At 35.7% G+C, this 15,515-nt stretch overlaps 1 protein-coding gene across 1 annotated transcript in view; it reads right to left on the bottom strand.

The window, feature by feature from the left end:
- SEL1L2 (SEL1L2 adaptor subunit of SYVN1 ubiquitin ligase) overlaps window positions 1-15,515 on the bottom strand; it is a gene marked incomplete at both ends in the record, with an annotated part of 32,369 nt that overhangs the window by 6,556 nt on the left and 10,298 nt on the right. Inside the window, 12 exon segments of the mRNA XM_081343336.1 lie at window positions 424-589; window positions 2,191-2,339; window positions 2,454-2,541; window positions 2,801-2,863; window positions 3,257-3,327; window positions 3,329-3,587; window positions 4,373-4,429; window positions 9,049-9,203; window positions 11,886-11,967; window positions 12,056-12,115; window positions 12,207-12,260; window positions 15,189-15,333. Of these exon segments, the coding sequence (XP_081199462.1) occupies window positions 424-589; window positions 2,191-2,339; window positions 2,454-2,541; window positions 2,801-2,863; window positions 3,257-3,327; window positions 3,329-3,587; window positions 4,373-4,429; window positions 9,049-9,203; window positions 11,886-11,967; window positions 12,056-12,115; window positions 12,207-12,260; window positions 15,189-15,333 (1,349 nt within the window).

Genomic DNA, 15,515 nt, shown 5'->3' with positions numbered 1-15,515 from the left:
AAACAATTGATCAGTGGAACAATCTGCCTCCAGAAGTTGTGAATAGTCACTGGAGGTTTTTAAGAAGAGATTGGACAACCATTTGTCTAAAATGGTATAGGGTTTCCTGCCTGAGCAGGGAGTTGGAGTAGAAGACCTCCAAGTCTTCTAGTCCAACTCTGTTATTCTGTATTCTGTAATCGTTTCTTGCTACTTAGCTGTAAAAGCACAAAGAGAGGAAATTATGTTAATAAAAGAAGATTGCTTTTAACTTTGTTCATACCTTGACTTGCAGCTTGCTTCCATAAGAGAAGAGCCAATGGGTACACTTGATTTTTATGTAGAAGTTTAACTTTTTCTGTAACAAAATTGTGGCATCACACATCTTAATGCAGTCCTTCTATTGCAGAATGCAAGAATGAGCTTAATAGGATTTTCCCTTACCAGATTCGATGATGTAAGCTGAATTAACCTGAGCTTCTTCATAGCCCATTTCAGCTAGATAGGCATATTGAACAAGAGATGAGTCTATATTACCAGACTGGTAAGCAAAGTATGCTGTCCGGAACATTTCTGACCATTGTCCTAGCTCACATACAGTTTTATAAAGCTGAGGAGCACAAAGAAAGCTATTAAAAACCAGCAAATAATGATTGGAGTATTTGGTATCCCCTGTTTTGATTAACAAATTTCATGTTTATGTACTACCTTTCTTGCAGTGACCTTGAGATCGAATAAAAGGTATATACCCCACTTTACAAATAGTTATACTGGGGGAAAAAGAGTGATGATCTATTGGAAGTGTTACACTGGAAGGGTAGATTCGAGTGAAGGTGTCTTTGTTTCAGTCCTTCAAGGTAGTTCAGACAAGAAGCACCAAGGATATTAACATTACCTTTATTGTAAGGTAATGTTGCAAGTCTGAAAACACCCCTCCTCTCTCCCTCACGTTTAGTCTTTTAAAAACTAGGGAAGGGTTCCCTTCTAAGAGGCTTTCTCCATCCCCATCTCTACTTCAGATTCAGATTTTGTTTATCAGATCATCAGATCGGTTCTTCCTATCTCCCAGATTCATTCGAACGTACAATTACATTCTGATCCAAGATCATCGCTACACAGCACTGAAAAACTAAAGTTAAAAAAGGCTTGCTTTTGATACTGAGCTGTGGTGGCACAGTGGTTAGAATGCAGTACTGCAGGCTAACTCACTGCTCACTCCAGGAGTTCGATTATGAACGGTTCAAGGTTGACTCAGCCTTCCATCCTTCCAAAGTCAGTAAAGTGAGGACCCAGACTGTTGGGGGCAATATGCTGACTCTGTAAACCACTTGGAAAAGACTGCAAAGCACTGTGAAGTGGTATATAAGTCTAAGTGCTATTGCTATACTTAGTTTTATATTAGCTACTTTTAAAAAATACTAAAAATATTATGTGATGTAACATTGAATAAATTATGACTATCACAGATCAATGGAAGTTCAATACAACTAAGCCCCCCCCCCAAAACCAAGTGAAAGATGACTATACAACTTAAGCAGAATAAAGCCATAGCGGCTTTAAAAAGGGAGAGTCATCTTCCGGGTAGTGAATGACCAACCATTATCTGTTCTTAGGAGAGGGGGTGGGGAATGTCACTGCATGAACTGAATGTTACTCTTTAAAAGAAAAACTACAAGTACTGTCAATAGATATTCTCTCAAATAATATTTCAGTCCAGTAGTAGAGCCTTCCCACCCCCAAATGAAAATTATGGAGGTGATAAAGGAAGCAGCTTAAAAATAGATGTCCCTTCCTATAGTACGCCTATAAAAGAGATCTGTGCAAGTTGGAAGTCACCCAATGGGACTTATTTTCAAATACAGATGCACAGTGTAAATATCTTTACCCTGATTTCTGTAGTCTTTGGTGTTCCTGTTCCTGAACAGTGCATTAGACACCATACAACAATTCAAGGCAGAACATTTCAGGGTTAAATTTGGAAGGAAGGATTCTCCCTACATCCACAAGCATCTTTCAGCTACTTGGATCTTGTTAGAATAATCTCATTTTGTTGAATAGTGTTTATTCAAATAATCGTATGTGGGTGAGATCCCTCCCCCCTCCCTCCAATACCGATACAGGACAGTAAGAGGATAACATGACAACAGCTATTGATTCAATTACTTGTAAGGATATTGTGATTATCTTAAGCAGATGGTTGCAGCTACTTACTTCCACTGCATTTTGACATGATTTAAACACTCCAGTTCCTTCAGCATACATCTGAGCCAAATAGTATATTGCAAGGAGATGGCCATTTTCAAATGCCAAGTAAAAATATTTGTAGGCAAGTTTAAAATCTCTTCTCACTCCTAAACCATCTGAAACAAAGTTTAATTTGGGAGTTTTGGATTTTCAGTAGGAAAGAGGGAGGGAGTGAGTGAGTGAGGGAGGAAGGAAGGAAGGAAGGAAGGATGGATGGATTTAGGACTTACTATAATACATGACTCCTAGCTGAAATTGGGCATCGTCATATCCTTTCTCAGCTGCTTTTTGAAAGTACCAAAAAGCTTCAGTGTAATTCTGAAAAGTAAATAAACTTTGATGATTGAAAGCAGAGTTGTAATTCTTCTCTAGTTTTTTATTGCTTCATCAATGCCTCAAAAATTATTTAATACCAAATTATTAGAAAACAGGATTCAGTCCTACATTCAAAGTCTGCACATGTTGACTGTTTTTGAACTCTTATGGGATATTACCCTACATTAGATTGATTTTTCCCACATGATTTTACTCATTAATATGTAGGATATGAAAAAGGCTTAATGAAATTAAGACTTACCAGTGGGACACCTCTACCTTTTAAATATAGGATACCAAGCCCCCAGAATCCAACAGAATTATCCTAAAGAATATGAGAGATAGTTCCATTTAGACATATCAATAATCTTCATCAATAAAACTGACAAGTACTAAGTGATTTTAAATATTTCTACCTTCCACAATATTTGCCTTGATGAATATCAATCCATTTCTGGTCCAAAAGCATCAAGATTTAATCTCAGTATTATTTTTATCCATATGTATTATGTATGTCCAATATGATTATTGGTATGGTATTATATGTTCAACTGTGTGCTCATTATGTCAGTATAGAAGTGCTACACTTACATACAATTTCATATTTCTCTTTCTTACCCTGCAAGACTCCCTAGCTAAATTAAATGAACATTTCTACAAGTTCCTTGAAATCCATGCGAAGTCCAAGCAAAAATATATTTAAAAATTAGTACATTACCTTTTCTGCTGCCTTGGTGAAGAACTTCAAAGCAGTAACATTATTCTGAGTCACAGTACTTCCATCTAAATACATCTGCATATATTAAAAGGACACAGTTTAGCTGATGGATGTAGAATACCTCAGCGAAAATTCCCAAAGAAACTGTTATGCGCCGTTCCTTTTTTTTTTTTTTGTATTTTCGGTCTGACCTAGTTTTATTTACAGGAAGGAATAGAAAATAATATGAGTCCAAAGTGAACTCAGGAAAGACTACATGTACCTTTCCAACGAATGCCATCCCAGCTGCATTCCCTGCCTTTGCCGCTTTTAGGAAGTAGTAGAAAGCTTTCTGATGAAAAATAGTAAGGAAAAGTTAGCATTTCTATAACAATGTACTTTCTAATTTGGGCTTTTACGATTTTATTATTATTATTATTTCATATACAAAGGGAAAGAGAAAAAGGGGGGAATGAGAAATTAAAAGAATTTTTTTAAAAAAAGTTCTTGAAAACAATGTATCTTCTCTGGCAGTAGTTTTTAATGATTTATCAGAAAGTACTGCAAGGTCAGAATAATCCCACGCTGATTCTAAAACTGACAATACTGTAATTCTGCGGCTTCAGACTTTACTTATGCGCTTGGATCTGTTCGTGAAATTAAGAGAGTTGGGATTTGGTTCTGAGATTTTTTTTTCTCTCTCCCAATTTTAGGAAATCCAGTTTCCTTTTGAAAAACTCAACTTGAAATATGATGGGAAAATGAAAGCCCAATGTTTCCTAGCATTTAAATCTGAGGTGGGATCCAAAAGAGAAGCTAAGCTTTATTCTTCTCAGATAATGCTGATGAAATTCCCACATTGCCATCATTTCTATTTCCTTTGAAAATAATTAGCATCAGCCTTTCAGCTACGTTTGGAACATACAGGAATTTAAAAGAACCTGTATACCGTACATGTTTGCTGCATTTTAACTACTACCCATTACAAATGTTTAACCAGGATAGCCTTTAGATGGGAGTTCTTGGAGTTTTAATCTATCGTTAGGCTACTGGGATTAAAAAAGCATCTTTTTAAACATTTTGAAAATTGGGAATGTTCATATTAATGAATGTTAATGGAAATCTGAATATACATACAGCATGGTCTTTTTCTAGTCCTCTTCTTCCCTCAAAATGCAGCTTACCAAGATACATCTGGAAAAAATGAATTGTTGGTATGTAAAGTGAATGAATTATATCAAATGGCAAAAGAATAAGATCTTGGAGAACTGTATGGAAATATGGTATCTCCATAGCAATTATATCCTGCAATTATACTAAGTAATCTCTTATGGATCATTACCTTGTAAAGTTTGAAGGGCTTTACATAGTCCAATGACATTATGAAGTACATAAGTAGAAATGCTTACTTCAGAAAAAAATAATACCTATAATGGGCAGGTCACAGACAAAGTATCAGGTTAAATATGCTCCCCTGAGATGCAAATATCAATTCACTCCAGTTTACTGCCAAAACAACCAAATGGATGTTTACAATCAGGATATAATTCTGAATAAATGGAGTGGTCATCATAACTAGCATATAAGTGTTAAAGATAATGTCTAGACACAAGCCCTAAAGAAAAAAACTTCATGGAAAAATAAAGAAACCAAAAAGAATTATCACAAAAAAGAAACCAAAAGCACTGCTATGTATGAAAGTATGCTCCCCGAAACTTGGAAATTTAAATATGCTCTAGAAAACACTGTTAATCATAAAGCTGCAGAGATTGATGAAATATCAGCAGAATTGTTTAAAGTCTTGCAGAATGTTATTGGCAGTGCTGTAGCGATATTCTCTCTTCTATTTTGTAACTGATTTCCTGGAAAAGATCCCCAAGAAGATCACCCCCACCCTTCCATAGATGGAAGAGGCAATTTAATTTTTGTGGGGGACAGAAATATATTGAAATGAAGTTAATAATAGTACAGTCTGGATAAATCTGAAAATTAAGAAAGCCGTTAAGATTTCACATCTGAAAGACTATTGATGAAATTACAAAAAAATAACTCTTTGTTTTAAAAGTTGGAAAATGAATAGCTACTGACATCTAGTGGAGGCTTAGAGCATTGAACAACAGCTGCATTGACTCGGAAATTGGCAAGATGCCCAGAAATAAAAAAACAACTTGTTCCTTTGAACCTTAGCCAAATAGAAAACAGCTGGGAACAGAGGAAAGAAAATACACTGGATCACCTTTTACAGATTGAGAACTTCATTTGTTTTAAAACTGCTGACCTTCTGGGGTTATAAATACTTACTGAGCTATTCTTTAAGCCCAAGAATTGTTTGCAGAGAAAGAAAAACCTTGACTTTTGGCTAATCTTTTAGGGGGGAATTTTACTGGATGGTTAAACATTCCGGACTACAATTTTGGCTTATTGATAAATTGTAAGACCCCCCTGAACAAAAGAATTGTTATAAAATATTGCTTTTAGTGGTGCTTTGACAATTGGAAACACATTGGATTATAAAAACCATATATAAAGGTAAGAACTATATAAGATTTGGTTATTTGGACTTTAAGATTGGCTGGTTTGAAAGGCTAAACACAGAGACTATGGTACCGGTGAAAGAATATCTGGAGGGGAGAGATAAAATGGATGTTGTGTACCTATCTAAAAGTGGCAGGAAACCACACCTAATATCTCCTTCTGAAGGCCCCAGCCTGGAACATCAGAGATCTACAGGAGCAATACTCTAAGATGAGGCACATATTTTCTAGGAGGAAATGCTGAGACAGATTCAAATGACAATGGTTTCAAATCATGATGAGATTAAAGACAACTTTGATGGCATAAATGAGCACATTTGTAACCTAAATGTACAAGTAAAAAACTAAAAAATGACGACAAAGAATGAACAAACAAACAAACAAACAAACCATATAATAGAACACAAACCAGAGGACAATGACCCAAAGAGGGAAGCTACAGATGAAAAGAACTACAGTTTAATACAAACAAAAGAAAACTTGCAAGGTTTTGCCACAACAATGGAAATGGAAAAGATATCTTATTTTTCAGGGCTTCAAAATAAACTTGAAGATAGGAAAGAAGATTTAACAAAATGGACTCTAAAGCAGCCAGGAGAATCATTAAAGTTTGGGACACAAAAAAATGCACATCTTATCTAACTTGTCTTTCCTGTTCCCAATAACATTTTCAAAAATGCAGGAAGAATCCCCTGGCAAGTTGAACACACTGACTTGGAAAGCTACCTGGCAAAAGAAGAAGGCTAGAATTAGATTCAAGAGATTTGATTTGACTTATCAGATGGAGTACTATATGATTAAACACTTGTTTGAATATGGTTAAACAAATAGATAAATTATGGATATAAAGGGGTCCTACAGTAAGTGGCATTTGATATACATGTAGTATAGTATTTTTATAATATATGAAACATAAAAATATTGGATGGTGTATGTGAATGAAAAGTTTGGATATTTAAAGGTTATTAACTTTGAGGAAATTATGACTGATAAGAATGGTTTGAATACAGAGGGGAAATTAAGCTTAAATAAGAATCTTGAAAACAGGACATAATAGTGACTTAATAAGATGACTTTTATAAATACAATTGAAATATAAGCTGATCAGAAAATATGTTATATGCTGATGTTACTGTTATTTGTACAAACACAAGAAAAATGTTTATACACAACTTTGTATGTATCAAAAATTTTAAGAACTATATTTGTTTAATATTGACAAAAGGAGAATGCTATTGGAAGAATAGAAGATCAAAGAAATATATCATTAATTAATATATTGATTATAGAACTATAGAAATTAATTATTATTGATTTTTTAAAAATATATGAACCCAGACAACACACTATTTACTAAGCACTAAAGAATGTTATTGTTAAAACTCAATAAAATATATTAAAAAAGAGACAAGTTTAATTTATTACTCAGTACTAATAAGGATCTCAAAGAAGGCTCACAACTACTAAACAGTTGTACATATCTCACCTGTAAGCAATACAATTTCAAAATTATGTTACCTGCTAATGCCAATCCAACTAAAATGGGAAAGAAATAGTGAAATGGCAACAGAATTTATCTTTCTAGGCTCAAAAACCCACAGGAATGATGATTATAATATAAAGAAATACCTACTTCTCAGAACAGCGATTATGACAAATCTAAACAAAATATAAATGGTGTGTTGTATCAAGACCAGGGTCTTCCCATTCATTTAGTATAGCTATGAAAGTAGGACTATCAAAAGACTGAACAAAGAAAAATGAATACCTTTGAACAGTCATGAAAGAGAATACTATTGAGAGTACCTTGGACAGCAAGAAGAACAAATAATTTAATACTAGATTAAATAAATCCAGATGGTTCACTTGATATACAAATATTTACCTTAGTAGGTAGAGTCTGTCAATATCGTTGTGTGGATGAAGTGCATAATTCTTCTTGTCTTCCTATCCATTGCTTTTAACTTGAGTCCAGTCCACTACTCCAAATGTGTATCTAATGACTGGAATTGCCCAGGTGTTGATTGCCTTGATGGTATTTCCTCCATTGAGTTTCTTCACTCTCTTGATGTTTTCACCTCTAATCTTTGATTTGACTTCAATGTGCTTCATGTTGTCAGTTTGAAGGATACCCTTGTATTTGTAATAATCATCTTCATCCAGATTCTTGAAGTTATTTTTGTAGGGCATCTTGAGTCCTTCAGTCTTCATGATTTTTCCATGTTTGATGGTGAGTGTGGCACATTTGTTCAGTTATTGCAAACTCCATTGCAATATCTTGGCGGTATATATGGTGTCAAGGTTGAATTGCTAAGATGCCAGCTAACTTCTATCGCTACTCAACTTACCATAGAAACAGAGGGGAGGGGTAGAAAGTGTAGGGAGGAAACAGGAGTCCAAGGAGCCATCCATGGACCATGAGAGCCTACAAGAATGCCAAGTCATTAACATAGGTGTCTGATGGAAAAGTGGACCATTCCCATAACAAACCAAAGATGTATGATTGGACAAGATGAACCCCTGGTGGGTGGGTGGGTGGGGGTTAAGGGAAGCTGTTGTTAACTAGGCAGATTTTCACATGGGAAAATCAGAGCTGGTTTTGCTTCTTCAGTTTTGAGATGTGAACACAATAAAGATTCATCTTTTACGGAATTTCAAAGCCTTGAAGATTCCTTGATTTTGAGTTCGTCAATCAGACAGTTGACATAAGGACAGTGTTGAGCAGCAATTCTATGTCAGGTGGTGTTTTTCCATACTGCTTCAGACCGTCCATGTAAAGGAGGGATAGTCTGGCAGATGTTTTTGATGTTTGATAGCCATGGACTGATTTATTCAGTAGTGTTGAAAGAGGAATCATTGGAATGACAAATAGTAGCAATGATAGTGAATTTCCTTGGAATATTCCTCTCTTGATATTAACCTCTCCCAGTCTTTCACCATTGACCTGCAAATTGTGACCAGTCTGTGCCTTCTTCTTGCAGCAGTTAACTAGGTGGTCACTGTTTCTTCAGCTTCTTTGCATAGGCAGCACTTATTGTTGCTGTCTTCTTAATTCTGGGTTTGTACGTATTTTGTTTATTATTATTATTATTATTATTATTATTATTATTGTTGTTGTTGTTGTTGTTGTTGTTGTTGTTGTTTCTGTCTGTCTGTCTGTCTGTCTGTATTGTGCCTATTAGATTAGTTGTGAATTCAGAAAGTGAGTTAATGCCAAAACCAAGTTAAGACCTTATGTGAAGCAAGTCAGGAGGAAGAAATTTAGGAAAATTCTCTTACTTGTATTTGTGTGTTTCCTCTTTCAGCCAAATGCTTAAAGTATTGATATAAATCCCAGTCTAAGAATTCTTCATTAATATTCAGCTTTTCTGGTCTTTCCATCAGTCTCACTCTTTCAACTGGTATGTCTTCATTTTTTTCTAATTCGTTAGCTACTATTGATAACAATAATAATAACTTACATTATCAAAACAGCTACTGTAGTTTATAAGATATAAACACTACAACATCATCCTTCAGGTGACAGAGAAAATGAACAACTGTTACAGATTTAGTAAACCAAATGGAAGAGATAAAATAGACAACACTTTGGAAATCAGGTGCTTTTTTATCAGCTTCAATACAATAGATGCAGTGGAAGATATTATATCACACATTTAATTCCAAGTAGATTAGCACAAATAGCCTATACTTATTCATCAAAATGTTGGATGGGTTGCAATCAGAATACGTGATGGTTGTTGAAAGGGGATGCCATATTGGAAGACAATATTCAAAGAATTATAACTAAACAATAAGTAGAGTATGTGCCACAGTTATATATTTTTGAGGGTGATGATTTAAAGTAAACAAAAATGTCCAGTTGCTTGATAGTGAGATGGGTAGGGAAGGAAGGAAGGAAGGAAGGAAGGAAGGAAGGAAGGAAGGAAGAGAAAGAAAGAGAAAGAAAGAAAGAAAGAAAGAGAAAGAAAGAAGAAAGGAAAGAAAAAGAAAAGAAGGAAGGAAGGAAGGAAGGAAGGAAGGAAGGAAGGAAGGAAGGAAGGAAGGAAGGAAGGAAGGAAGGAAGGAAGGAATTATATTCTTATTCCGGCTGCAAAATTGAGAATTTCCGAATAACCTATCATTGGATAATTAACCTGCAAAAAAATTGCTTTTATGGAAAAAGTGACTGATAAAACTTGAATACTGACTATGGAAGGGGGTGAATCACATTTTAGTCAAATAAGGAAAGATTATATAAATTAGGATTTCTATTAATAAATTGAGTGCTATGTATGAACTATGATTAAATATTAACATCTACTTTCTGCTGTAATCTTGTTGTCTTTTATTCCTCTATTTATTTGAATTTATTGCAGAATAGTAAAAGAGTATGCAAAATAGAATATTTAAAATACTAAAAATATTTTTTAAAGAAAATGGAAGGTGTATGACTGGAAAATGGGTACTGTGATCCTAAACATTTTCCTACCAACACATGCAAGCAAAATGAAGTTAAATCAAAAATTATCCAGAGTGGATTAAAAAAAAATATCTATTCACATTGAGGGGAAAGGAAGATGATTTTCTAACCCATCACATGAAATTCCACTGATGCAATCTTTTTTTTTTTAGTATATTCCAGGTATCGAAAGCCAAGTGGCTCCTTGATATGGGGAAAAAGTATTTATTTTATCTGTTTTATCTATTAACATTATTTTACATTGCTTGTCACATAGTCTGCGCGAGAACTGATATAATAATACAATTTCTTTAGTACATTTTATGTTTTCTGTTATGGAAATGCTTATATAGATTGACATTCATGTCTCAGTAGAAAAAGCTATATACACAATAAAAAGGTAAAGGTAAAGGTTCCCCCGCACATGCGTGCTAGTCGTTTCCAACTCTAGGGGCCAGTGCTCATGTCCGTTTCAAAGCTGAAAATGCCAGCGCTTTTCTGAGGATGTCTCCGTGGTCATGTGGCTGGCATGACTAGATGCCAAAGGCGCACAGAACGCTGTTACCTTCCCACCGTAGTGGTCCCTATTTTTCTACTTGCCTTTTTACATGCTTTCGAACTGCTAGGTTGGCAGCAGCTGGGACAAGTAATAGGCGCTCACTCTGCTACGCGGCAGTCGGGATTCGACCCGCCAAACTGCCGATCTTCTGATCGACAAGCTCAGCGTCCTAACCCACTGAGCCACCACGTCCCTTTTATATACACAATGGCAGGATTCAAATCACATCTCTTTTCCTTTATTCCCTGCTGCTTGGCCTGTTACCTTAGTTTCTCCGTGCAAAGAGTAAACAGTGATCTGGCTACATTGGAAGAAACCAAGTTTCTCTTTTTCACCTCTAACCTTGAGCAGGAAATTATTTGGGACGATTTTGTGGCTCAGTTGAGTTTCTACCCATTACAGCAAGCAGGAGAGGAAGGGCCACATCAACAATACACTGGTTAATACAATTTTGATTTCATTATTACTTCTCAGTTAATGCACTGCTTCCAACAAATGCCCACACATTTTTCATTAACTGTCAGATAGGCTGTTTGGCAGAACAGAGGGATCCATCATTATAATGAGCACCTTAGGGCTATAATGTTGGGTGTGTCCAGATGTAGTACCTCAAATTGTAGCCTTTGTTTTGAAGGCGAGCTTCGTGTTCCTAGACTCTTACCAAAAAAGCAAAATCATAGCCAGTGGGGTTCATATATCTGAAAACACAAGATATGCTATAATGTGGAGGGAGTTTTCTGCCCTCTGCACACTCAGAGAACCAAAGGACTATTCCTAAATTCTATTTACAGGTTTTAGGAACTGAAGTTTATGTAGATTACTGTTGTGCACTTATTGAATCTTTTTGGGTTTTGGAAAAGTTTTTTTAAAAAAAACTGTTCTGCTCAAGGACATTTCATAAGTGAGAATCTTTCCATTTTTCCCTGTGCACTTATGACTGCCTTTAAGCACCAGTTTGTACTCCAAATAAATGGATGCCAATGTTCTTTTGAGAATTTTCCCCTTTTATATTGTGTAAAGTGAGGGATTTCCGCCCCTCCCCATTTTTTCTATAAAGGTCTTAAACTACTATACATTTTAAATCAACTGTACATTCAACATACCAAGAGCACTCACCGAACTTTGCAACTTTCTTATAATTAGTTAATGCTGCTTCACAATTCTTTGGGACATTGATTCCTAACCAGTAACGATAACCCTAAACAAAGAAAAGAAAAATCAAAATCATTTTCCTTATTATTTAGGAATTTAGAACCCAAAATAATTGAAACATATGTTTTACAAACCACAATCATCTGAGATATAAGATTTCCTCCAATACTAGCAAACGTGTAATATATGAGTGCCTAAGGGGGGGAAAAAAATAAAACCATGCTAGAAATATATTTTGAATGCCATTTTAGACCAGATTTAACAGACCAGAGTGTTTCCTTTTACCTTTGCCGGATTATGTTCCACTCCTATTCCATATGATGACAAGAATCCTAATGCCTGTAGAACCAAAAGAGCAACAACAGAACGTCTCTTGACCAACTTAACAAAATTTGTTAAATTAAAATCTTTATGATAAAGTTACCGTGATGTGGTTTTATCAAAATTTCCTGCAATGATTAGCTTGGATTCACTCCCAGATAAGAATCAATTGGCATACACTATGGTGAGATTTAGGGAAGGTCTTTGCACAGTCTCTTTATTATATTATTGCTGTCCAAACGCTTCTCCATTCAAGTGATTTTACTCTAAATTCTGGGGTCCTGAAAACTACATGAAAGTTTGAAGCTGAAATGACTTGGTCTTCCTGTTGATAAGGAATAATATTGCAGTGATCCAACCATTTGTATTTGTAACTGTGTAGAGTGCTCCATATTTCATGCAGTAGCACTAAATAGCTGGATAGCATCCTACTAAGAGTGCCGGATCAATGCAGAAGATAGCGATCTAAGTAGAATGAATGAATGAATGAATGAATGAATGAATGAATGAATGAATGTTCATCTGTGTTAATTTCTCATTGACAATTACTCTGTGAAAAACAACTGGTTTGCAGAGGAAGGGGAGGTTTCATAAGGAGGTCAATGAGGTCACATTTCCTTTTTAAAGTTGAGCAGGGAAAGAATAAGCAATTTGCCTACCACTACTTGGGATCAGGTGTATCCAAATTTTCTATGGTGTCCTAATTTATATCTTGTTGACTATGAAAGAGGAGACAACCTGTTCATTAATATATGAAGGATAAGCTAAGAAAAGCAAGAATAGCTTTGCCAGCCGAAAAGGAAGCTAAAGAAAACCATACAAATAGTAATTGAATAGAAGAATAGAATAAAAATGTTATGGTCACTTTAAATGTACACTAATCAGCATACATCAAAATGAAATTTCATTGCATTCAACTCTCAAAAAATACCATTATGCATATACCCCCCTCGTACACATTTTATGACATAAAGAAACATCACAGTCTATTTTGAATGTATACATATACGCAGCAAAATAAAAGAATGCTGGGAATTTACAAGACAGATGGCATAAGGAACAAAGCTGTTACAGAATGTAATAGTTCTTCAATAAATACTTGAAAACCTCCTCTCAGAAGGGAGCAACCAAATCAGACCATGAATTGTGTGTGTGTGTGTGTGTGTCTAACAATGCTTCTAGCTCTACTTAAAAGCAGTATCCTGAATAATGAATAAAATCATTTTTCTACAGACAAAAAGTGTGAGACAATGAGTAGGCATAACGTCTTCCGCCACCCACAAAGCCAACAAAATAAATACTTCATTTTCAACACAAAAATCTGGGCAAAAAATCTTGTTTTTCTCATTCCAGAGCTCATGACTTGAAATCATGGATCTGTTACATGAAAACAGTTTCCAGTTGGGTGTTCAGGAAACAGTTTGAGCAGGGGATCAGTTATCTAGAGAGTTATGTAGATGTTCTAGTGGAAGCTAAACAGAAATCTCTGGGATTATTTATTGATTGAAATTGTATAGCTGCCCACTTTGTAATTCTAGATAGCACACAATAAAAAAACAAACAAACACAATATATAACACATTACAATGTAACCAAGGTTCCCAAAAAGCTCTCTCATAATGATTATGACATACATGTAGAGCTCAGTTGAAAAGCTGGATCCAAGGCTTTCCAGAAAGCTAACAGGATTGCTGCCATCTAGATCTCAGTGGAATATTGTTCAAAAGGGCAACTACATAATAGAGGAACCCTTGCTTTCTGGGTTCCACTAAATGACAGGGTTTCATAGAAGAGATCCAGTGCAAGCTCATCTTAACACCACCTGGATAGGGCAGCCATGCTGCTTTCCATAGTCCAACCTATCTTTCCAACCACCATGCCAAAACCAACCACACTCCCCTTTCCAAACTCTGTTGTTTCCTACAACCACCCTATGGATGGAAGGCAGCATTCTGGTATTCACACCATCTCTAACCCTATTAGAAAGCACATTCCCAGAGGATCTTAAATCCAGTCTTTAACCTTATTAAAGTTCACCCTTGTTAACTTGACCATAACTCCACTACAATTTTCCTTTGCTGTTGTTACTGCCAACCCTTGCAGCAATGGCTATCACCTTCTACTCCTATCTCGCTGCCATTGTTACTGATGTCATTCCAGCACCAGCTGGAAGTTCTTATTAGCACTGGGCTCTGCACTCCTCCACTCCCAATCCTACTCCGCAATTGCTACTAATCCACCTGTGTGCCATTCCTTGCCAACACTCCAATGACATCTCCAGCAATGGTGGCAATAGTAGCCACCATGCCTGGCTGTTGCTGCTGCCACTCCAAACCCCGACAGCCACCCTTCAGCAATGATTATTACTGTAGCAGAGTTGTTGTCACTACCCACATTGCTCCAGATTGAAAGCTCCACTTCTCTCATCTGCAGGTCAAATAACTTTCTCTACTGCTTTTGTAGTCTTACCAAAATAGTAACCTTCCAGGTCAACTCCACTTTCCAGCTTTCTCCAACCCTTTATCCACTACCATGGAACCCTCCATCCCTCTCAAATCTATGCAACCTGAATTATATTCCTTCTCCAGTCCTCTATCCTCACACATAAATTGAACACCACCTTCTCTGATATCATTTTGAAAAAAAATGTAAAGCTGACCTTTTAACATTCTTATAAATGTACATTCCAGCTATATACTCTCTTCAGAGAATTCAGGCTTAAGTCTTGCTCTAACTTTTTGATCAGCCAATAAATTTGTGGGTATATTTTATGCATACATCCAAAACTCCTTGTAAAATTAGTCAGCTGAATTCATTATTTACTTACCCCTTAGTTGAGATCTCTTTGTTCCATGTACATACACTTATTTCCTTTCAATTATTAATTATTCATTTTAAACTGACTAGTAATTATTTAAAACTGCAGTTAATTAAAGAAACACATACAGTCTGGCTTCTATGGGACCCTCCTTCAGCTAAAAGCTTATACAGTGATACAGCTGCTTTTACATTTTGAGGACCATTATATCCAAAGAGCATATCAGCTGCCAGTCGTTCCATAACTTCTGCCTCAAGATGATGTCGGCGGTTTCTGTTTCGAAAAAGACACATTTCAGATTTAATCAGTCATATTGATCTCTCCCATATATGTATATATGAAAAAGTAGCTGCAGTGTGAAGTTCCCACCTCTTGATGCATAGTAACTGGGTCAATTAAAAATTTACCATCTCATTTAGAATTTGATGATGGTCAACTTTGTGCACGATGAGGCA

This window comes from Vipera berus (genome assembly GCF_964194415.1).
Source record: "Vipera berus genome assembly, chromosome: 1".
Taxonomy (NCBI): Eukaryota; Metazoa; Chordata; class Lepidosauria; order Squamata; family Viperidae; genus Vipera; species Vipera berus.
Note: the sequence above shows the minus strand (reverse complement) of the source record. Positions and strands in the feature narration are given on the sequence as shown.